General features: G+C 41.7%; 1 protein-coding gene across 2 annotated transcripts in view; it reads right to left on the bottom strand.

Annotated features, from left to right (window-relative positions):
• The window catches only part of bcl9 (BCL9 transcription coactivator), a 35,511-nt gene extending 9,831 nt beyond the window's left edge, over nt 1–25,680 (bottom strand). The window contains exons 1-3 of one of the 2 annotated variants that reach the window (XM_033615105.2): nt 25,491–25,680; nt 23,460–23,628; nt 381–875 (exon numbers count right to left, since the gene is read on the bottom strand). In XM_033615105.2, the coding sequence (XP_033470996.1) occupies nt 381–667 (287 nt within the window). In that variant the 5' untranslated portion in view covers nt 668–875; nt 23,460–23,628; nt 25,491–25,680. Of the gene's footprint in view, nt 1–380; nt 876–23,459; nt 23,629–25,108; nt 25,424–25,490 lie in introns of those variants that run through there. The other variant, XM_033615114.2, reaches the window with a different exon arrangement.
• Between the last annotated feature and the right edge of the window lie 274 nt (nt 25,681–25,954).

Here is a 25,954-nt window from a genome sequence, read left to right as displayed (position 1 = left end):
CATGACGGAGTACTTCAGTCGTCTGTTAGCGGTACATAACAATGCCTGGGATGAAAAACTTGATTTAGTGTCACTGACGACAACAATGTTGTGCAGCCATAAAAACAATCTGCTTAACATGGAGCAGTTGAAATTTTACTTCTGCTTGCTCTGCAGTTGTGCTGCTGTTCACACAAAGTCTAGATTAAATGCGTAATTTTAATCAACATTCAGATCAGTGTTTGGCTGATTAGGCTGTTAAAACAATCATCAGGATCTTACACACTTATACACACACACACACACACACACACAATAACAAACACCAGCGACTGCTTATTAATACCATCACTGCATCACAGCTCTAGACCCACAGGTGGTCAGTGTGAGAGTCCACTCACCTCTGCGTGTTGGTGGACGGGGAGTTCTTTAGCCTATTGGAGTGCATTGATGGGGCTCCCAGGACTACAGAACAGGGTGAAGTGATGAGCTGGTGAGGACTGCCGGTGTGCGTGAGCGGCGCTTTTGCGCGCACGTTCCTGGAGCCAGGAACAGGATTCCCGATGTTGGAGAGGTTTCCCCGACCGTCCTTGGCCTCCTCTCGCTCTTTCTTCCCTCGCTCCTTCTTATTGAAATGTGTCGCTGCTGTACCTGCCGCCGCTGGCCTCTCCTCTTGGACCTCCAACATTCTCTCTATGTCCTTGTCTGTGTGGATGTGTGTGCGCGTGTGTGTGTGTGTGTGTGTGTGTGTGTGTGTGTGGGTGTATGTGTGTGTGTGTGTGTGTGTGTGTGTGGGAAAGTGTGTAAAAACAATAACAATAGTCCAGGAGTCTTTTCTTGTTCGGTGTGTATTTATGAAACTCCCCCAAGGGGGCTTTCAACGGCCCTTGGGCACACTGTTGAGAGAGAAGAGAGAGAAAAAGAACAGTTAACAAAACTAAAAAGAGAGGGCAGCAGGCTGGGAAAAAAAAAAAAACTTACAGTGACACCCAAAATCTTTTTAGTATTAATCTACTCGTGTAGGCTTGAAAGGTGGTCGTTAAAATCTGGTCATTTTCTCTTTCACAGTGGCTTTAGTCAGCTTTAATTCATGTCAGTGAGAATGCACTCACATTTTGACATGTCCCAGTAGGGAAAGCACTGGTTTTAATAATAAAATCTGTGACTGAGACACTTGAATAGAACATAGTTAGTTAGTTTTTAGCAAAACCATTGCTTTTCTGGCTTTGACAAGTAAAAATGTCTGCTATAACCAAAAAAACAAATCCTACAGTGCTAGGTTTCACAGTATATAAGAACTATCAGGCCTAGTACACATGTACACACAAGTTTTTCCTCCTTTGTTACAGAAATATAATAGTACAAATATTAGTACACAGAAGCATACCAACCAAACACAAGGAGATATAACCCCAACTCTAAAGCCGTGTTGGTCAATCACGCAAAAAAGAAGATGATGTTGGCCAATCAGCAGCCTCAAAAATGACCTCCATGGTAATTCTGACACCTCTGTTTCTCAATATAGTGGTAGAATATCTGTACATTTATATGTAAGCATGAAAAATGTCCTGTTAGTAAGATTAAAGCCAGCACTATTTTGAGCATGTCCTCCAGTACACATCAATCGTGACACCTAACAAAGAATATAGCGGCGCACAATCTGACACTCCAAGCTCAAAACTCCATTTTCCCACTCTAAACGTTAACACTAGAAATCGTCACCATCCTGGAAGGAGTTTGACAAATGATCTGTTTTCAGTGATCAAAAATACAGTTTGCATGTGTACCTAAGGCCAAAAAAACACAGAAAAAGCTACGTTTTAAATCAGTGTTTCCCAACTGGTCCAGCCACAGGGTCCAGATCTCTCCCAAGTTATTAGTTTAAGGTCCACACAGTTTAATACATTCAGCATCATACTTGAATTTGGCCATGTCATCAAGCTAGTTTGCTGTATCTGTGGAGTAGCTGTCTGCTGTCACTCACTCCACAGCAGGAAATGGGCCTTGACACATTAGCGAGTCACTTGCGCTCCATTCAGAATGGACCCACGACCCACTTTTCAGCCGCAACCCACCAGTTGGGGACCACTGTTTTAAATAATACCTGTATGATGTGGACTAGGCCTCAAAATGCTCACAGAAACTTCTCTCCTGCCTCACAATCTCAATCTGGACTGGTTATCTGTGTGCTTAGTATCACAAGTGATCAACGTCAACAGCTAAAGGCACAAATCAATGAAGCGTATTGAAACATATTAAGGCAAACATATGAGTATTTAACATACTGCCACCTTTAAACACTACAGTAAGACTTTTATGAAGCTAGACTGAAAGAATGGTCGTCAAATAAGTGTGTATGTCTGCTGTATATGTCTCACCATTACATAGTTCATCCACCAGAGAGCACTGACAAGTTTATTTTTCAACTGTAAATTGTCTCGCACAGTAGATATCATAAATTTTCTTTTAAAAAAGAAACAAAAAAAATGTGTTCATGTTTTGTGTTTATGTAAAAACATGACTACTGGCAAGATAATTTTGGATCTATCAATATTGGTGTTGGCCTCAAAAATACAAAATCAGTCAGGTTAGTCTCTGATACTGTAAAGATTTTGGGTGGAGTATCATTTTAACTATATAAATACCAGCACAAAGTTGTAACTGTAGCCAACAGTGCAGTGTGGTGGTGGTGGAGTGGGAGAGGTAGCGTTGTGGTCCAAACTAACCGCCGTGTGTTTCTGTTTGCGTGTGTTCGTGTGTGTGCCGAACACGAGAATCGCATGAGAATCCTGTTCGAGAGAGCGGCCCAGTCAGTCAGATTACATTGTCATCCTGAAAATATTTAGGAGCTCTTCCAAAACACTCAACATTGTAACTGGCTCCAGAGTTCCCCTGGGGAGAAGGAGGTGGAGTGTTTAGGGGGGTTTGGAGGCGGTGGGGGTGTCACTGGGAACCAGACAAATACACCGACTCCTGCAACAGCAGCAACACTCATCTCTCGCTGGTCTACAGGAGAAGTGATTTACAGCTATCAGGGGCCACAGATCACTGCTGCACACGAGCAGAGGCTGGCTCCTCCACAGGGACAGAGAGGGGGGAACACAGAGGCGCCTTGTGTGTCCAAATTACACTGATTCGGCTAACCTTTAAATGTAAAAATACACTTTCTGACACAGAACTGGGGGCTCCTCAGGGTCCAGTTGTTCAGAGGAATGGATTTCACTCAACCAAATGTTCAACATTGGTTGTTCACAAGATAAAACGGATTCTGAAATTGCATTAGATGGTGTGATCTCGTTTTGATTCTGATCTGGATCAAACCTCCTGATCCCAGCAGAAGGGTGGACTCCTTTTACTACAAAGTAGATGTGGTAGACATTAGGCCACTTATTAGGCCTTTAAAGGAATACTTAACCTACAAAATGACCATCTGTATATCAATTACTCGCTGTGTTACCTTAAACTTGTGAAGAAAACTTTGTTTTTCCCACGTCTCCACAGTGAACGGAGAATCCAAAAAGGTGGACACTGTTTGTGAAGTAAAATTAAAGGGGGACCATGTTTAATAAAAGCAAAACTACATGGAAACATTAGTTCGCAAACTCTCTAACAACTTCTGCAGTGTAGTCCAAATCTCATTCATTCAGTTGTATGCTCACTACTTTCCAAACACATGTATTTTTGTTATATCGTTACAACATGTGCGTGCAAATAGTGTCATGCACAGTCTAGTATCATGCCCGGGCACATGCATGGGTTTGAACTCGAGCAGATCTCCTACACACGCGATAGTTCAAACATGCTCAGGGTGCGGTACTGGTAGGCGGAAGTGTTTTATACTGTAATGTTTTAACAAAAATTGTGTTTGTAAACAGATGTTTTGATATCTGATTTAACGGTGACAAACACATCGAGGTTTGCACTGATGCTGACTCTATAAAGATGTTTTATACCAAGTTTTTTATCACTAATGATTTTGTAAGGTTATTTTTATTAACTTATTTCTGTATAATACTGATTTGTTCAACTTTATGATCTATGGATACATTGCTGCATGTTTTTAGCAGTGTCTTATAAGGTGTCTTTGAGTGCTTTGAAAGGTGCCTATGAATAAAATGTCTTATTCTTATTATTATGATAGTTTCGCAGTTTTTTTCCTTTCTTGGATTCTTCGTTCACCATGGAGGCATGCGAGACAAACAAAGATTTCTTCCCGGATTCAAGACCCGTGATGAGTAACTGATGTACAATTGGTCATTTTGCTCTTTGAAGAACAATACAGTTAAAAAACAAAATAAAAATAATGAATGATTTTGTATCTGTATCTGTATCTGAATCAGGGTGATCAAATCCAATGAAACCGGCACAAAAGTAAAATTGATGAGCTGAAATACTGGATAGAAAAACATGGGATTTCCAAATCTAGATCATTCTGATCCAGATTTTATTTTTTTTTAACAACTGGGCCCAGAGAAGTATTTGGGCTTATTATTTATTGCTGAACTTGTGACTTGACTCTGTGTTTATTTACAACAGAACTGCCTGAAAGACCTCTGCTCTGGTGAAATGACATGTTTCTATTTTGCAACACAATGTGCTTTGATACATAACTGTGGAAACAAGGACCGCAACACACAATTACACACGAGTAATTCTGCATACGTGAGGTGTAGCACACAGGGCTTTGGCTGAAACTACAGACTCGGTTTAAAAACATTCACAGTTTAAACTGTGTGTCTAAATAATGTCACACTATCAGCAGATCATATATTTTCAACAAGCATCAGATCAGTAGCTGTTTCTGGTGTTGTGGCTTTGTTAAAGCAGAGTCTGGATTAAGGGAAAGAGGACAATGTTTAAGGGAGGTGAGACAAAAAAGTGGCAAAGCAGAGATGCAGTTTTATTCTACTGTTGGCTGTAATTTGCTCATCAAAGTGAAGCACTGACTTGCGTACGTCATAGTGGAAAAGCCACTCTGAACCAAAACAATTTCAATATTAACTTTCAGGATTTAATGCTTTTTCCAAACGCAGGAATGCAAAACTCTTAACTACTTACAAGACAAATTTGACAAGTGGGATTAATTATAATCATATGTTACATTCATTTGTCCAAAGCAACTTAACAATTAATGCTTTCAGTCTTGGTAGAGACAATAGGAGGATATCAAACATTTTAAGAGTGAGCCTCCCTCCACAACAACTAAGAGTGTGTTCAGTGCTTTTACACAAGTGCTGAGGAGTTGTTGCATTTTATTTGAAAAGTGAGTGTGGGTGCTAAATGCTTCAAACGTACTAGCTCATACAACATGCTGTTTAACAACACCTGAGGACAAAAGTGTTCATGGCTACTCTGACTGGCTACATTAAAAGGCAGGGCCAGAAAGCTTGCCGTCATAGACAGGGGGAGGGCGCGATAATAACTCAAATAGGGGGATAAGGATGCACACTTTTAGAAAGATATTCCTCAGTGTCATTCAAGATGTTTCACTCACCAAAAAATATTATGTATTATATGTATTAGTTGTGTGAAGATCGAAGGAACGGAGCTTGAGAGAGAAATTTAAACCCTGCTCACTTTCTCAGCTCTGCACAACTGGCCGACCACCGCGTGAAGTGGGCGTGAATGTTGGATTTTTTTTTTTTTTTTTCAGCTTTGTGCAAAAATTGTTGGGCCAAAATCCCCTCTATTCCAACATCTGAAACACAGTGGTCTGACAGAAACAGCGTTTAGATCCTTCATGTCACTTAAGTGCCCCTTTCACACTGCCTGGAATCTCATGCCGTTACTCCTCCTCGCCCTTCTGTATATAAGGTACAATAACATTGACCATTGGTTAATCAGTTAATCATGCTTGGTTACATTAAGAACATGTTTTTCTCACATGCCTCATTGGAAAATGGAGAATAAATTTACAAACTCTCACACAACTTGTGCAGTGTAATCCAAGTCTTGTTATCCAGTCGTATGCTCAGTACTTCCCATACACATGTATTTTTGCTCAAAACCTCAGTACTGGAGTCTGGCTTTGAAGAGAGCACAGGTAAGTTTCACTTTCAGTTCAGTTTTAAAAGGTTTTTTTGAAAACAAATGTGTTTGTTAGGCGCTGAGCATACAACTGAATGAATGAAGCTTGGATTATGCTCCACAAGTTGCGTGAGAGTTTGTGAACAGATTGTTTTGCTGTTTTTAAAATGGTCCCCAACCAGTCTTAGTGCTGCACGATTAATCTAATCGCAATCGCGATGTCAGGCTGCGCGATTACATAACTGCATAAAAGGCTGCGATTTGTGTTGTAATGTAAATAAATGTTAACATGTGTTCCCGTAAGCATGACTACCTCTCCTGTAGTGTGTGGAGTTTGTTGACATCACGCCCACAAGCTATCCTGGTGTGTGCAGCACGTATGGTCAGGTGACCACTTGGCATGCAGCAGTGACTAACAGACGCTGAAGAAGAGCATGAGCACGACCAAGAACAGCCTGAGTTGGTGGCGGAAAAAACGCAACGTCTATTATATGGCGATACTTTGGATTCAGGTACGGTGACGTTGAACAGAAAGACATGCTGTGTAAAAGTTTAAGAGTTTAAGTCGCCACGTCCCGCGGCAACACGACCAATCTATGTCAGCATTTGAGACAGCACAGAGAAAAGTACAAAGCATGCATGTGAGAGAAAGCCGAGCCGTGTAACGTTAAAGACGAAAAGACAACTGAAAGCCGCCAGAGCCTCAAAACAACAAAGCACAATTACGCAAACATTTTCAAGTGTCACAGGGAAATCACGACTCCGTAACAAACTATATAATAACAAATGAAAAACTGAGCAATTTTGCTTGGTTTCGGCCCACTTGATATGCTGCTGTGTTGTGCTATGGCGTGCTGGAATTTGTCATTTACGTGACAACGCCTGAACGCAACACAGGTAGCAGCAGTTAGCAGCTAACTCAAAGATGAAGAACAGCCACCTTAAATGTCCACAGAAGAGGGAGACAATGGAAGCTCCTTGCCTTCTAAGCAGAGATCAACTGCTGTTTAACAGGGATGGTAAATAATTGTTGTTGCATCTTATGTCGTTGTTATTGTTTAAAAAGCACTGCGCAACAAGTGCTCTATGTTACACTAATCGCTGGCCAAGTTGTGTTACATGTCATGCCACTTTTGCTTCTGGAATGCCAGCATGCTATCTAAAATCACACACTGGAGCAGCATTATGATGGTGTTGTTTGGTTCTGTATAAAAAAGGAATGGTGCTGCTGAATCTCTGTGTAAAAAGGGCTACTGACTTTTAGAAAGGGGGGGGGGGGGGGGGGGGGGGGGGGGGGGGGGGGTGGTTCAGAAGGTGTTTGACCATCTGAAAAGCGCTTTGTCAGAAGCATAACAGGGTGCCTAGGTACAGTTAAAAAGTGCAAGTGGCTGAATGTGGATGAGCAGCTGCTCTGCTGTCCAGACTCAAGTGGAGAGATTACTCCTTCACTGTGGTGCGAGGACAGAGACCAGCCTTGACCGAGATGCTGTACCACAAGGGCCTTGAGACATGGCGTTCCGTTGAAGTCCATTGAAAAATGTGTTCATTTTGCTGAGGGAGATTTCATTTTACTATATCAAAGAACCAGCCCCCTGCCTCACTCAGCCCTAACTAGCCTGCATGCCCTCGAGGGGTGTTATTTAAACCTAAACCCCAATCATACACCAATGTGTGTAATGTGAGTATATGCACGTATACAGACGCAAACAGCAGGACCTGTCAATCACCCCTTCCCTCCAATCGCACGCTAACGAGACACTAATTGGGGAGCTTGCTGACATGACTGTCATAGGGAACGTGTTATGACACACGAACACACACACATCAGGCATGCACACTGCAGCCCACTGCGCGCGCACATAACAAAAACACTGTAGAGGTAATCACAGAGATTTCTCTTCCTCTTTCTCCGGTAAAGACGCTGAACTGTCTATCACAGCACACACGGGGAGCTGCAGTGCATGCAAGTTAATGGGAAAACAGTATAATGAGGCTCTAAAAATGAGCTTCTTGCCTCTGATATAAATATGAGGTTCCACATGAAAAGAGGGCAGAAAATAGTTCAATTCAATTAGATTTGGGTTTTCCAATGCGGGTGGCACTAAAAGGGAGCATTTCATTTCATGCTTATGTAACAGTCATCGTACGCTGGCTGAGCGCAGTGTAGAGAGTAGACCTTCCCTGCTACGTCACCCAAATTCCTCTGAAGGGGAGATGGGAGGCTTTATACCAGTAGAGTATCCACTGGTACGGCAGGGATTTAAAGGTGTGTGAATGAGGAGAGGAGCCTTGACCTTGCTGCCAACCCAAGCTTAAATTTTAAACACAGCAATACCACAAAGACATTATTTTTAAAAAGATGGGGGAAAAACACACAAGTACAAACACACACACACACACACACCAACTCTCTTCCCCTCATCTCAGCCCTGCTGTTGGCTGTAAAAGGGCCTGCTGATGTTTCAGCCTTATTTATGCAAATCCCATTTTGCAGTTCAGTCACAATGGAGTATTGCTCTCTCTCTTTCTCGCTCTCGAGCTCCCCTACGCGCTCTCCGTCTGCTCGGCCTCCATCTCAAGAATTTCTTTCGTCCATTATTTGTTTAGGCCAATATCAGACACATTATTTTCACCTCTCCTCGCAGTTTTTCTGCGAGAATATAAAAAAAAAAAACGCACAGCCATCAGCGAGGAAACGTGCAGTCTGAAGCAGCAGCAGCAGCCAGCTCTCTCAAACAGAAAAGCCTCTCCATCTCTTTACAAGAGGGCGCAACTTGCATGCACCAAATAATCATTCACATCAAATGACACGTATGAACTATTACGCCAAAGCTTTGCGACAAAAGCCCAATCAGGTATGGAAGTCTAATAGCAGCCAGTCTGAAATTACGCATCAATTTCATGTCTGAAAATGCATTTCAGGTCAAACTACTTAATAAACTGCTTTAATAACAATGAAATAAATACAAATTTTAAAGTCAGCCAAGTTTCTTTGATTGAAAAGCAGGCACAGATGGTAATTATGAGATAATGGCACATTGAAATTTAGTACATATCCAAAAAATCCTCCTGAGTCAACGCTTTATTGCCGTCATCAGTGTCTTGAGAGCAGGTGTAACGGGATCAAAAGCAGGAAACAAACAGACAAGTCTTCCCGCGAGGTACTACGTTGTGTTCCTGTTTTACTCCTGTGATATGAATCATGCTTTTTACTAGGTATGTTCCCAATGACTAATTTCCCTGACACTAAAATGGAACTTTGACTCTTTGACTTCCGAGTCTAAGAGTAAGAAAATACTGCATATATTACAAGAGCAATTTAAAAGCACTAATCACATTTTTCAATAAGTGAACCATGTTATAAATGCAGCTGAGATGTGCGGCACTTTGCACCATTCTTTATTAACACTATATAAAAATCAAAATACTGCCAAACTGCGCTGGTGTTAGATAATGTCATCTTTGTCCCACTTTTCACCTCGCTACTTGTGGGGCAGGATGAACAGGCCAATTGGGTTTTGTGTTTTTTTACGCGTTGTTAACATTAGAAATTAAATTAATTAAAAGTAAAAAGACATGTGTAGGTAGTGTATATAAATTTGTGTATATAGATTTTATATAATTTTATTTTCAATTCATCTAATTTGTACTTTTTTCCCATTGTTCTAGTGCTTCTAAATCTTGAGCTGCTCTCACGTAAATTTACGCTTTACACAATTAACAAAGTCTTATCTTATGACATTTCAGTGCATAAAGTTAATCGACTAGGTACCAAATGGCGAGGGTATCAACGTTTAACTTATCGACTGATTGCACACATCCCTACATTTTGCCTGATGAGGATCTAAAGACTGAAACGTCATGAATAAAGTGAGTACAACAGTGAGCTGGATATAATTGTTCTTTCACACTGGGTTTTATTCGACACACCTGTATATAAAACTTTCTGGTGTGCAGAATTTAGTACTAACTCTTGATAAAACAACTAAATGTGTTTGTGTTTTTAGAGAGCAGGGTCATAAAGTCAGTAAATGACTCATGAAGTTAACAAACATTGGTGACTGGTTGTACCCGAACACACACAAAGACTGTAAAAACAAAGCCAGAGTCTATTGAATTGAGGCAGTGTGCCTTTTATTGTTGATAAATTAAACTTAACTTGTGTGAAACTGAATGTGGTATGTCTTTATTCTTAAGTTGCAGAGGTTAGCTTTAACTTGGATAGTATCAACAGAACCAGCTTCCTTACTACAGCTAGTTCCCACACATACCTGTCTGGTGAAGCAGTAACTGACTACACACACAACAAAATGCAAGGATAGTAACAGAAAACAAGGTTTCTGCTGCCCTGCACATAAAGATCTGTTGGACATCCCAACGTGGCTGAGGAAACACCTGCATGCTCACCTGTTGAGGTGGCTTCCTGAGAACACTATCCCAACATGCCACACCCTGCAGATAAAACACATGACTCATGCTTGATACACACAGAATGTTAGGAATGCTAAGTGTCTCTAAAGATAGAGCTATGACGCCACGGACGTAACATTTGACATAATGCATCTACCATGACAGGAACAAGGGCGCTCACACATGAACTGCACTCGCACAAGAATGACTGAGCTCAGAGCCATGCAAATATTTACAATGAACCTTTCCGCATTCTCCAAACTCTTAACTGCTCCCAGAGTACAATAGCTTCATATCTCCGCCCGTCTCCACCCAGGTTTTCTCTTCTGCTCACGTAAGTGTGTGTTAGTCTTTCACCAACATTCCCCCCTGTATCAGCTGTCTCTCCACTTGTCTGTGTGTCCTGCACATCCTCGGGTTCATCCTTTCCTGTGGTCCGCAGACGATGCCCCTCCATCCCCAGGGAGGCGACATGTGTGTAATGTCACATTTTGTCATATCATATCGTGGTGACAGAAGCCTTGCCGTGTCCATCACAATGATGGAAGTGGCAATGAAAGCAGGAGGATGGGAAAGGGGTGTGATACAGATTTACCCGTAGGAGGAGGAGGAGGGGGGGGGGTTATTACACAAGTTGCTCTCTTCAGAGTGAGCGGGTGGGTGTTTGTGTCTGAGATACACACACACACACACACGCACACACACACACAGCTGACTCACTAGTGACACATCTGCTGGCGTAGCCTGGGCACGGTGCCATGTGTGGCGGCCAGCTCCAGCAGCAGGACTGGCACTCAGCACTCCGGCCTGCTCTGATCTCCGTCTAACACACTTCACCCTGCACTTCCATCTCTGTCCATCTGCCCTGCGTCTCTGGATCTCTGGCTAAGTGGGTGTGTCTTTCTTACACACACACACACACACACACACACACACACACACACACACTCACCTTCCTATTCAATATGAGACAAAGAGACTGAGTATCCGGCAACAATGTGCCATTATTTCTCTAACACAACAAGCGTGGGTGCAAATTAGGGATATGCCGATATCAAATGCTCACTGTGTGATTAATGTTGCCAAAAATTTAATGTAAAAAAATACAAGATTAATATCACATTTACCTTGGATTTTAGTTACCATAAAAATTAAACCGTAAGGCATATATTTAAAGTTTTGGACTCTACAAAGGCATTAACATAAAAAAAAAACATTTTAAAACAGCATTTGTACCAGAAGGTTGAGTGTAAAACGTTTCAACTGACTGGACGTGGCTATAAATTCTCTCCTCTGCTAGCAGCATATGTGCTAGCAATAAAAACCAGGGTGAAAAAATATAAGCAAAGTTGAGGCTGACTTGTGAAGAGAAATACCCACACAATGTGCACAATCTTGAGGATGTAAGATTCCGTCTATAGACAGATAAATCACGCTGTCTTTTGCTTAACATTTTAACTGCTAACCCACAAACTGGTTGTATGCCAGTAGGTTGCAAATGTTAGCATAGCAAGCCATGGCCACGGTAGCTACAGAAAGATAGACAAGGAGTCATTAGCCTCATCAACAATGATGGCATAACATCAGTTACAATTATTTACCCTCTCTGTAATATGGCAGCTAATCTCTTCCTCTACTCGGGAGGTAAGGAGCTCCCAAATCTCACTGATTTGCAGACAGTTACAGCCGTTGTTTCATTTTTTAATTAGCCGCTAACTGCTAACAGCTGCTTTTTAAATCTCCCGCTGTGGGTTGCCAGCATAATACGTAATCAAAACCTCACACCTGTTCCACCCATGGTCACGTCCTTCCAGCTTTACAATTCACAAAGACCTCATTTCAAGGCTGTTACTACCTCAGTTTCAGGCACAGAGACGAGATAACTCTGTCCCCTCCTTTCTGTGATCGTACCTTATATACAAAACAATGTGGTGAAATACTGGCGCAATATTCCCGCCTTACACAGGCAGTGTAAATGTGGCTACTGTGAAGCACCAGGGTTTTCTGCCTGAGATTCATCAGTAGTAAGCGGAGCACTTCATTGGTCCACTCAGATACTGACCCTGTCCTTGGACCCAAGTTGAGCAAGGTTCAGATTGTATTACATCTAATTGGGTTCAGATACAGTAGGGTCCTGGGTTTATAAATCAATATGTCTAATACACGAATGGATCCTAGCCAATTTGCAATCTGCTCTGATTATCCGGTGTGTCAGACTGCAGAGGAAAATGTTTTTTAGGTGAGAGAAAACTGTTTAGACTACAGCTACTTGTTGACTTGTGGCCCATCATGCTGCAACACCAATTAATTGCCTGTGGTCTCTATTTGGGTCTGTTTAGGTCAACCACAATTTAGATACGGTCCTAATCATCCTCACGTCTACTTCAGACTTGGTCTGAATCTTTTTGGATCCCTTTTGGATTGAGTGGCTTTTTTACATTCATTTATGCACATTGCAGGGGTTAACAAAAAAGACTGCTGATTACGCAAGGCAAGTAAAATACTATGTTTGGCTAATAGATCTAGCAACTCAATTGCCCAATCAGGCAAAAGGTAAAAAAGAATTTAACACATTCTGGAGTCGATGACAGAAATAGCCAAGAAGTAGTGAGCCATCCTGCTTCCTTTTCACCCCTGATGAGAGTTGCATATGCACACCACAACTCGGGCATGTGTGAGACAATGGCAGGTAGTTATGGCAAAGTTTGAACTGATGCACAAGCATTTCAGTTATCCTGGAAACAGGAATCTAGTTGGACAGAGTTAAGAGGATGTGGGTGAAGTAACTCAGTACTGTGCAGCTTGCAAGTTCGAAAGCAAGGCAGATAAAACAGGGTTGTTTTTCATGATAGTTAACTTTAAACTTTGGTGTAACCTCTAATAAATAAAACAATCTGTGCAGGGGCGAGTAAAAATTGACTATGGGCAAGTGGATTTCTGACCAAAAAAAATTAACGTTGTGTTGGGGAAGGTTTTCTTCTGGATCCAAATTTTGAACACATTAAAACCTCCAGCAGAGCAACACTTCCTTTCTCTGACTTGTTGCTAAAAATGAGAAGCCAAACAGAAACTCCATTTGCTTAAGAGAAACTCTGCTGCCCTCTGTGCATACCCCTTCTTTCCTCCCTTCCCTTGACCATGCTCTCTGGTCCGTGACTCCCTCCCTCCATCCTGACGGTCGCTCCCACACTCGGGCCACATTCCTCCCTTGTTCATGCTGGGAGGACGTCTCCCTGTGGCTAAAAGCATTGTGGGAAATCCCAACGGCCAGCCCCTTCAGAGGCCGAGCAGACCATTGCGGTAAAGCGTAAAGGAGGCTTGCGTTCCTCGCTCGCTGGTCAAAAGGCCCTTCTTACAAGCCACTTGCCAATATATTACACTCTTACACAAGTGTCATTAATGACTTGATACCGAAGCTCACAACAAACAGCACAGAAACATCAAATACCCACATTAGAGGCAGCAGTCAATACAGCTCACGCTGTGCAAAACCTCAATTTATAGCACTAAGAGCATTAAGCAAGAAAGGAACGAAATTTTAAGATGTGCAGCCCAAAATATTTTTTTCCATAGATTCTTTTTTGTACATTACAAATCACTACGCAACAGAAACAAAGTGACTTCTCAGCCTGTCAGACCATGTGACACAGTTCAGGCATCTCCACTGACCTGGCATGACATCAAACGAGCACAGATATATTTTACTCAAAACAGAACACTCACAAACACGCGGCGTACACAATATGCGCTCCGTCTCCTCTTCTATCTTACAACAAAATTAGCACTCTGGAGAGAATACGAGCCAGATTGTGTCCCTGAATTACCCCAGTTTGCACTTGTGTGTCATTCCCGTGGAATTTTAAACACACTGGCTAAGACCTGGCGAATTAGATATACAAGCACAGAGCAATATACGTGCACATACCCATAGTATTGCACATGGAAATACCCACATGCGGCAGTTGTTAGCTGTCCTAATAATGTCTGAGATGCACTGAAAACTGCTCTACAAGTTTATGGCATCTGCTGTTCCCACGAGACTGAGCTTGCGTGCCTCTGAAACTATGAATGCTCTGCAACGAGACACGTCTACCCCGCCATTACCCACATGCTGTATGTTGAAAGCATACAGTATATTACCCATGCAACCCAACTATTGTGGCTTAAAATGCAATCAGTCAACTAATCCTGATGTTAGAGACACACTGGACTTTCTCCTTTACTCTTAACACCTTATCTACTCAGGAAAGATGATAATGTTGTTACACTTTGTTTATTGTACTACTCTTGTAAAGTTGTTTAGCTCTCGTAGTTGCTCAAAACTTTCAATGGTGGCAGGAATAAGACAAGGAATGTGACAATTTTGTATTGCTATAAGGACTAAAATCTTCGCACTGAATGTATGAGGCATATCATGGTTTTTCGTTACGTTCAAGTAAAGTAAAAGTGATTGAGCGGCGCAGAAAATACATTCACTTCCTCTGTTTATGAGCATAAGCACATGGCTCAAATTACTACACAGTGAGCGAAAACAAACATGGAGGATAACGATTTTAGCTGTTCAAATCTAAGGTGTGGCACTACTTTGGAAGTCACAAATTTTTTTTAAAAAAAAAGAAGACCTGAATTGTGATAAGACTACCGTTGTTTGTAAGCAAAATAAAATAAGGGAGTAAAACACCCAACATGCAGGCACATTCAGCTCACCACTATCCATAATTAAACACTGTGGAAGCAGAAAGGAGGGCTTCTGTTGATTTGCCTGCCCAACAGTCTCCTCCTGACACATCCCAGTAACTTTGACAACACACTGCCTCCAATTATCTGCTCCACATAATCCAATATTAAAAAAGGCAACCAGGAAAACATAAAAAAAACTCATCAAACCACAACATTACAGGATTTTAGCACTCTAGAAATCAAAATACATGTTTGAATGTTCGTGGCACTGGTACCTCATGGATCATAACATGCCTTATTGGGAGGTTCCTGCTGATTGCCACCCATAGTGATGGACTAATACTGTGAAAATAACTACTACATGTAGTGTATGGCTTGTTCACGCCATATTGATCAGACTGTAATTACAAGCAGCTGAGTGGTAGGGTTGGGTGATATGTCTGTGTATGTGGCAGTAGGGATTTGGCAGTAGCGTTTTTACCATGGCAGGCTATGTAGCAAATCAAGGCAGGAGTCGCGCATGATCTCATGACTGTCACGTGATCTTGTGATTCTTGTGAATGTAGCTGGGTAACGCAATTTAGGCAGACATGGAGAGGGAGAGTATTGTTGTAAGCCTGACAAAGCCAAAACCTTTTTCATGCTGTGCCAGTACTGGAGAAAGGTCTAGCTGAACCCCTCATAATTTCGCACACTGTTTTGTTTGTATTTCTTTTAATCAATCAGTCATCTTGGGTGGCGCTAAGCCCATGATGTAGGGACGATACCCGCTTAAAATAATGTCAGAAAAGCACTTTTAATTTTGTATTGGTGGAGAGGTTACTGCTGGCATTAAAATGGCTAAATCCCTGCAAAAGAAAACGCCACATAAAACACTGAAAGACATCTTAGCGTGTAGATTGCTAGCTTGGAAGTTGTTGTTTCATGCGCAGCCCTAAAATGAAGTGTGGCTAAGCGAACTAAATTTTACGTAGTGACATATCACGCAGGAAGAGTGTTATCATCTGAGATAGACGGAAAATGAGGTTTTATACCCACAATCTATATTCTATTCCATTTCTTCAAATTGAATATACAGAAATATACCATAACTGTTTGATAAAATGACATATACTAGGGTTGCGCCATATCATCTCCTTCACAAAAATTCATATTGTGATACTCACAATATTTAGACTTGTTGACACTGACGTCATACTGTTACCCACGGCAACAACAAGCATGGCTGAAAGCGAAATTAATAGCGACTACACAGTGATTCCAAAAAGAGGAGCAGCTTCAGTAGCGTGGAATAAACTGTGGCGTCCCGAATGTTTTATGAACAGCCCCGGACTTCTCAGACTCTTTTATTGAGATATGAGGGAACTCATTCAGCGGCTCCTCTGGCAGCTGCACAGTGTCTCTCCCTCTCCTCTCTCGCTGTGCGCACACGGTAGTCGGTGTCGTCAAATGATTTTGTCATTAACCTTTTGTAATGTAAACCTACATGACTCGCGGCTCGACAACAAACTACATACATGTGAATGTGCGATAGTTCTGGTATCATAACAGCCTGCCACAGGTTACAGCGTGATGATTAGAGGAGAAATCTCAGAGCATAAAGGTGCTGGTGGGAAAAAGAAACCAACTCGATCACTTAGGATTTTGCTAAAAGAAGGAAATCACCTGTTGGTTTATATATATATAGATCCCAGGGGACATTTTTTGTATTTGGAAGCTGTTTAAATGTGTAAATTGTGGTACATGTTAATTCGTTTACCTATAAGTATTGTATACAGAATAAGAGTCTCACTCTGAGTTACTGTTGTTTAAAAACTAATGATATGAGAGATCATTTTTGTTTAGTTGTAACTGAGTATCTGAAGGCAAACTGTTTGGTTAACATGTAAAACTATCACTTATTTTGTTGCTATTCTATGTTCTTTAATTAATAATAAAACAAATTGTTAAACTAATTTCGTTATTGCAAAAATACCCTGAAATATTGTGTTATTACTTTAGGGCCATATCGCCTACTCCTAACATATATCATGATACATATCACGGCCATATCACCCACCCCTACGCAGCTTCATACAGTTTTTTAGTTCTCTTTGCAAAACGCAAAGACGTGTCAACAAACTGGCGGCAAAATCAGAATCACTGGTTGTTACACTTAAATAAAATCCAATATGAACCAGTTAACCAAAACAATGTTTGCAGTTTCATTTGTTAACAAACAACTTTTAATATGCAACAACATAAAAGTTGCAAATTAAGGCTATTCAAATTAAGCCATCATCTAGTGTTTAACTAATTTCAAACTTCCAAAAATCTTGTTGTGATATCATTTAAAACATCAAAGTCTATGATAAACAGACAGCGTGTTTAAAAACCATTCAGCCCAGCAAAACTTTGCTTGTTTTCTCACATACTGATGTGAAGACTTCCTACAAAGCACTGTCACATACACAGCATCACTTATCAGGCACTCAACCAAAGAACATAAAGGATTCAACATAGCAGAAGCTTCTGCTCATTTACACTGACAGTGTCGTCAAAGAACACTTGATAATGAAGATTTGACACAGTTGATGCTTATCACTGCTTCATAAAATTAGCAAACTCAGTCAAATTAAAACCAAGCTCTTTGAACCTTCTCACATGCACCAAATTTTACGGTAAATTGACAAATGGCAGAATATACAAGAACCTAATAGTTTGGGATCAACAAAGTAGGTCAGGAATCTCATCTTCTACCTGTTGCATAGCCACATGAACAAAAAACATTTTAAAATAAATCCCAGGAGGTGTAGTGGCCAAAATCTCAACTCAAACACTTCAGCCTGAGCAGTTTTCTCTCTAAGCGCCTGCTGGTTAACATGGTGCTACGTTAAAACACGCTAACTAGTGACAACATGCAATCTGGTAGTTGTAGTGGACCTGGCTGGCTGATCTCAGCACAGATATTCGGGGTGATTGCAGGTCACCGTGGCCCCCAGGTTGCACCTGAGAGCAGCTCTGTTTGAGCGGACCAATCCCCTCGAGGTGGGAGGAGCAGCATGTCTGTGCAGTAACTGTCAATCACGGCAGAGAAACATGAAAGCAGAATTATAGGTACATTCTGACTCAGCCAGACACGTCCCTGTGGGTCCTGTATGGGCAACAATCCCACCACACATCCACATAGACGGAGACCTCCTACACTAAAAAAGATATGAAATACAGCGAGTAGAAAAACACATTCATATTTATAGCTGCAACTGTTTGGAAAGCCACACTGAGCTGTAAAGACTTACTACGAGAAACTGGTCCATGGAGTCCTAAAAGATTTGTTTTAAAATGACGTCCTGCAGCCTCGTGTAGCCAATTTCCTTTATTATTATAATTTATCTTTATAACATTTCTAAGAGATGACTGCTCTATATTGGTCAGCCCCGAATGTGAACAAATGAATAAATAAAGAAAATAACTGATGCACTTATTCTTCTACTCACTGAGAATGCTGTGTGGAATGAATGGCTATATATTAAGAATGGATATTTATGTCATTTGATCTATGTATAACATTTAACACTAGTTTTAGATTTGAATAACTGGCATTCTTACTCCTAAAACAACACAGTCTTATTTATTAAACAATGATTTTTGTGTTATTTTAGTACCTCCATAATAATATCCATCCATCCATTAGCTCTCTCTGCATATGCTTTCTATATTGTAATCACATTTTTACTTTATTGTCACCCATTTGTCTCCCATTTTATCTTCTTTTACATTTTATTGTTATTGGTCCTCTCTTTCTTGTGCAATTTGCAGCCTGGTCTTTCAATTATTTTATTTAGGATACATCGATTCTACTTTTTCTCCCTCTGAATTCCAATTCTAATACCCAAACTCTGGGTACAAGCTTATGCAGAGTACCCATCCAATACCAGTTTACTTTTTTCCTGTCTCAAAAGTGACTAGCTGACTTAAATTATATTGTTTTTAGGAGTAGGGGTGTAAATCATTAGTTTCAGGCTATACGATATTATATACGATTATTGATGATATTGCCAAGTCTGCCATGATTGATTTGATTCAATTCAGTAGGCTGCTAGTACTGTTTGAAGGTTTAGGAAGGAGGTGTGCTTGGACAGAATTGGTGACACAGATGTACCACGGGAATTTCAAATAAAAGTGTATCTTTAAGACGATATGTAGCAATTTTTATCTTTGTATTGATAATATTGGGTCGTTGATCACTAAACAGATTTATCCATGCAGATCTATGTATTGTTACACATATATAGGAGGTCACATTTCTTCTTTCCCTCTGGTAGGGTCACATCTGGCCGATGTCCCCATTCATTTAATAAAGTCAATATCAGTGCAAATACCAATTCAATGCATCAGATCAAATCACTTCTTATTTGACTGACAAGGCAGATATGACAGCTGCTCATTATGACTATTGGCGGGGCAAAATGGAAGGTACTTGCAGCAATCAATAAATCAATAGAAATTGACATCCAATGTTTGTTTTAAGCCTCATTTGCCATTAACTTAAAATCTCACATTTTGTCCTCAAACATTAGGTTAAAGATATACTGTGTGGGATTTTCCTAAAAAACAATGTGTAGACTGATACAAAAGTAGTCCACCTCAGTCATCACTTATGAGCCACTAGAAGTGTGTGGTGGTGTATTTATCTGCAGAGATCCCACCCTCTGCATGTATTTTCTTGTTTTTTTGCTGTGTCTGGGACGTTCCTGGGCTCAGCGCGCAGGTGAGGTCGGGACTTTATAGCTTGGTAGCTACCAGGTGCCAGACAGTAAGCAGTAGCAGTAAATCTGGGGTTGGCTTTCACTTTCACTTTCGCTGCCGATACCATTTGCAAACAGTAACCAAGAATTCGTGCATAGCATACCTTTATATCTAACAGTTCTTAAATATCTTCTACAATCTGACTGCAAAAGTCAAGGCAGACTTTCTCAGGACTGGGAAACAAATGTAAATTTTATTTTAAAAAAAAAAGGTATAAAATACCCTCTGTAAATAAAATTTGTGAATTCTCCTTTTGTGTATTATAATAACATATTTTTAGGGCTGCTGCTTAAAAGTCAGACATTTGATTCAAATCTGAGACCCCTCAGTCGACTGAGATTGCTTCTAGGCAACCAGTCTTTTTATTTATATGCTAGTCAGTGTGCTGTGCAGGTTTTGGTCGCTGATTTTGCTGCGGAGTAAGTGCTCTCAACTTTCGCGATAATCTTTGGTACAGACAACTGCAGACACGATGCAGCAGCACGGAGGAGGAGAAACTTTCCACAGTAAGGCCGGGAGATAACGTTATCTTCTCTCTTCTGCTTGGAAGTGGTGAATTTACAGCTCACAGCAACTTAATACAACATAGTCTGTGTTTTTGTTTCCTACCTAGAGTTCGCAAAAAATGTAGGTGCAGATTTCTGATCTGTCGCTAGCGATGTTAGCTTGTGTACTATGTTAAGTGAATGCCGCTGTCATATTAAACGTCCTGCTGGGCCCTATTGAAACTTTAAAACAAATCAACAAATATTCATATTAAAGACTTATCTGATTCAACTGAAATAATTCAGAGTCGGGTACAGCCCTACATATTTTCATGTTCTGTCATTAATGTCATAGTAGACGATACATCAGTGATGCTCCTTCGCCCAGGGGCCCCTTTTGCAAAATGACAGGAGGCCAGGGGCCTGTCACAGCAGCTCTGCACAGCTCAGGTCTACGCTTGGGCATTTCTAGGATTTAAGGACATTCAGGGTTTAGCCTGTACCTCTGGCAGGGGGTGCAGGAGATCCTACCCTGGCACTATTTTGATTAACAAGCTCTAATTTGATGCTTTTTTATGCACTCTGACACCCTAAAGTACTTGAAAATACTAAAAAAAAAAAATCTCCACTGTAAATCTATTTACTGACATTGTGAATTGAAAAACGGTTCAGGGGGCCGTCTGGTATCCTTTCTGACCTACAGGCCGCAAGTTATGTGCAGTAGTTTAGTAGTGTTGAAGTGTTGAAATTCCCTTGCAATACCAAAATAATTCAGCATCACTCGAAGCTTCCAAGCAAGCTGAATGTAAACTTGCAGACCAGCGATGGTTAAAAACCAAATTGTATTTTTCCTGCTCCATGGGGAACACTACATAATTACAGTACCATGGAGGCCTGACTATTGTAGGAGTCATTCAGCATTCCTTACTTGTGAATGGACGTCTTACTCATAACAGCAGGTAAAAGGGAAGTTGATTCTCTTTTTGCTAAATATAAACACTTCTTAGTTTATAAGCAAACCAATACACAAAAAAAAGATTATAATGAAGCAACAACGTGAAAATAAACATTTCAAGCAACAGAAAAAAAATACAGACACACTTGGGTCTAATCTAGCATATGAGCGGGGAGAGGAGCCTCCTGCCACCCACTACACAGGCGATGAGACAAACCACCTCTCCAACACATCCCTCCACGTCATACACAACACAAGCCTTGCGAGTTTTAATTAGAAAACCCATGAAGCAAACAAATGCACGGAAACATGAGAGACCAATACACAAGAGGAGAAAATAAATCCTTTGCCGCTTTACATCAATATCCATTTCCCTGCGTCCTTCACCTCACTGTGGTTTTTGGTTAACACGCTTCAGATTAGATAGCAGATAAATAAACAGTGTGGACAGCGTTCTCAGGAAGAGCGCCCTGACCGTGTGGTGTCCTCAGCATGTGCAGATCAGAGAATGAGACCAAACATCGCGCTGATAGACCAAAGCAGCGAGGTCCTTTTCCTCAAGCCGCTTCCCCGAGCATCAAGAGTGGTTGCACAGGGGTAACCGCTCTACAATTCAAGGCCTCTCTCATCAGACTGCAGCTATCAATGTGGGCACATCCATAGATAAATGTCAAAGAGATAGTGACTGATGTTAGGAAGAGCCTGTGCCTGGCTTGTTACTGTTGCATCAGAGCAGTGTTAAGCTTTCAAGTTATGGCACCAGTTAAGTCTTTGAGTGCAAGAAAGAAGTGTTTGCTGCCACGTTTGATAATGTCAGAAAAGTTGGGTCTTAGTTTGAAAAACAGTAACAACATTATAGTAAGGGAAAATGCATTTAATGTGACTGAGGGAAAGACAGCAGACAGACATATTTCTTTCCGCTTCAGTGATTCCTGCGTATAATAAATAATTGCTTTACAAAATCCAAAATCACGACCTTATTCTCTCATTCACGACTCACAATAGGAACGCAGCGGTTTACTCCATAGTGGGCGGTAAATTGAGATTTCGGACACTAATTAATCATCATCATTTTGCATCCACGCTGACAAGTATGGTGCTGCATGACTGATTATTTCTCATATCTATAAATGTGATGCAATGCACTGTGGGATTCCTGGCAGATAGTATTGCTTTCTTTCTATTGTGGGGATTTGTGAGGACACAATATAGTAAATTTAACACTCAAACAAAATAGCTCACAGTAAATGTTAAAGATGTAACGGTACACATTTTCGTCCTGGACAGCTTGGTGCTGGACATGCGGTTCGGTATGTGACATACGTTTGGTGCACCCTGTGACCTTAACAGTCAAAATCGTCTATTTATGTCTACAACTCACACACGCAAAACAGAAATTCTTAAGAGTTTACCCTGCAAAGTTTTAGCAGTACACTAGTTGCTGTCTATCAGCTGTTGTATGCTAGTCACCTTAGCCCACTTAGTAATGCTCAATGGACTACGATTGTGTCTAAACATATGTCAGGTATATCTGTAGAAACACTTAAAACATTTGATTTACGACCGCATCATGTAGCCTCACTGCAGACGCAGACTGTGCCAGAGTAGTAACTAATACTATGGAGAGTTTATCGCTGCATATATGTGACCAAACTCACATGTAAACTGTAGCTTATGTCACAGTGAAAACCATATTTAAGTATATGGTCAAAGTGCGTGAGCTCTGTGACCATGTGCATTCACGAGTGCATTGAAATCAGTCTGTTACGCCTGCTGTGTAAACAACTGCAAGCTGCAATTCAGGAATTATCAATGGAAAATGTACCTAGCAATGACCAGAAAACTGAGGCGCACAAAACTGTGAATTTTGTGCACACCAATAGAAATGTACTGGGATACATGGGATACAGGTGGTGATTGCGGATATGGTCCTGGCGTGTCTTGTGGTGCTTGCTTCTTGTCATTTCTACAGTTTTGAAGACTAAAGCAATGAAAAATGGGACTAAGAGCGCAGCATTTATTCGCAGTCAGTCCCAAAACAAGGGGAGATGTGTATGCATGAAAGAAAACTCTGTGATAAAGTGTGGAAAAAAAAACAAAAAAAAACAGAGAGAGCAAGAGTTGAGCTGGGTTACCTCAGAAGCCCCCCTGCCCTTTCAGCAGGGCCTCATATGGAGAACCAGGCCTCAGGTCCCCTGGGCACTGATGTCTGCTCTCCACTCGACTCCTCCCAGCAGTCAGCCGCGGAGGCTGTGCAGGAACCTGGCCCACTCACGACACCTTACAGCCACAAGTCATTCACACCTGGAACAGAGGGGAGACAACTTTGCTCATCGGGTGAAGCACCAACAAGGCAAGGCAAGAAAAAGCACTCAGTCGCTCGTGTTGACAAGGCCGACATGTAGCGAACACATAACCAGCGCAAAGCTTAGGTCATTAGGGGCTACAGCAACAGTGTATGCTCGCCTTTTTAACCCAGACACTCTTTTATACTTCAGCTATCGACCGGTGTACACATGAGGGACTACAAAAGAGCGTATGATACTCCACCAAGAGCTTCGTTGCATCTTTGCATCCTCCTTCTGCAGACTACAACTGTGGGGGCGAAATGTGACTTTTTTTACATCTCAGTAATGCAAAGAAAATAAGGTAGAAGTGGTGACAGTAGACGAGATAAATATAAAACCACCGGAGGACTGTGCAGACAGCAGTGTTGCCTAGCAATTGACGAGACCAGAGTCCTGTAACAGGAAGGTCTGTGGTTCAATCTCAGCGACTGGCAGGTATGCTTCAAGATACTGAACCCCTACCTCCAGACTCAGAGGTCACCCTGGAGAACAGCATCAAGGAGGCAAAGCACAGAAGCAGCTCTTTGCAATTACGAGAAAGAAGTCGGGGAAATCTATTTTTTAGTCCACGCAAAATGACTTAGGGGCACTTACTAGAACTCATGAAAGGTAACAAGACTTTATTCATAAGGGGGGAGTGAATTCACAAAATTCCCAGGTATCAGATGTCTCTCACTAAATTTTTTTTACACTGTGGGACCTGTGGATTTTTTTCACTCACAAGCTAAAAAAAAAGATTGGTAAAACTAAAAACACTGAACACATTCTTTGCCATGTTTAGCTGCCTTGGTCTTGCCAAGGTAACACAGCACAATGCCACACAAGTTACTCACAAACGGGCCTACTCGAGGAAGTCGTCCCTAAAATACACACAGACACATCTACAAACCCTAAAACTCCGCAAATAAACGTAAAGCACACAACAGCCACACAGACTACACTTCCCCCCTGAAATCTCAGCGCCTCACTGGACAACTCTTGGCGGACAAAGTAATTCCATGGCGCTTGAAACTCCAGGAACTTTTTTTTTCTTTTTCCTAAAAGAAGTTGTTCCTGTTTCGCCAGAGAACTGGGGGGGAAGGGAGGACTTCAGCACTTGCATTCATGGAGCGTCGGCCAGCGCAAACAAAGTCTTCCCCGAAGAGGGAGGCACTGGACGGCGGCTGAGAGCGAGAACAACGACGTCGGGCCACAAGCACACGAAAAACACACACGAAACGTTTCATTTCAAAGGCTTTGTGTGCCAATAAAACAATTCAGGCCCTCCTTAGGCAAACGTTCATTTTCAAGTTGTGCTAGCTCCGTTAACAATGTAACAATTAAATCGCTCGGCAGATGATAGGGCTGGCCGACACAATCAAGCAGCCGAGGCCTATAATCTCGCTACGCGTTTATAAATCATATCAAACACATTTTTAATAAAGCAAATACAATACCAGCGGTGTGGTACTCCCGAAGAATGCAGAACATGCATGCTGCATTGTATCCTTTTTTCATTTTCACGAAGCACGGGCGGTCCTCCAGTATAATGGGGTAAAAACCAATATTTCTCCGCGGGTTTTACACCACGCTGAAAACATCGTGAATAATCCGCTGCTGGTGCGCTGGAGAAATCGGCATTTACGGTTGAAAGGGCGCTCGCTGTCTGCCAGGCCAGACACGACGTGGGTTTGCTAGCCAGCCTTCGGGGACAGAGGCAGAGAAGAACGGATACCGGAGTGAGATGTCCCCGGGAGGAGGACCCGCGTGTGCCCGTTGCCAGGAGGCGAGCTGTGGTACCGACACTTTCCACCTGGATTTGAGAAAAGGAGCACTCACCTGGAATGTCGGGTTAATTTCCGTTTTCCTCGCACGACGGATTCATATTGTACAACAATCAAATCACAACATTATCAGGGGAACATTATAAAATAGAAATATGTCTCCCCCCTTTCGCCCGAGCTTTCCAGTGGTCCTACTCCATTACATCCCAGTCAAGATTTCCTGTCGTCTCTCCCCCCTCCGCTCCGGCGCGATGGTTTCGCCCGAATTCTAAGTAGCAATTCTAGGTCAGGTCTGTGTGCCAGTGAGAATGTTACTGTCGGACAGCAGCGAGACGCCAACGTCCACTCCATGTTACACACTAAACACTAAATAAAAACACTAATATACACAGCAGGGCAAACACATGAAACGATAGTTTATAAACTGTTGCTGTATTGTGCGGAGTTGCAGCCGTGTCTTTGTGGAGGCATCGAACTTCCTCATATGAAAGAACTTGGGAGTACTAGCATCAGACTTGA

The sequence above is a fragment of the Epinephelus lanceolatus genome, chromosome 14 (genome assembly GCF_041903045.1).
Source record: "Epinephelus lanceolatus isolate andai-2023 chromosome 14, ASM4190304v1, whole genome shotgun sequence".
Lineage (NCBI taxonomy): Eukaryota > Metazoa > Chordata > Actinopteri > Perciformes > Serranidae > Epinephelus > Epinephelus lanceolatus.
The sequence above is the reverse complement of the archived record's forward strand: the minus strand, read 5'-3'. Positions and strand labels throughout refer to the sequence as shown.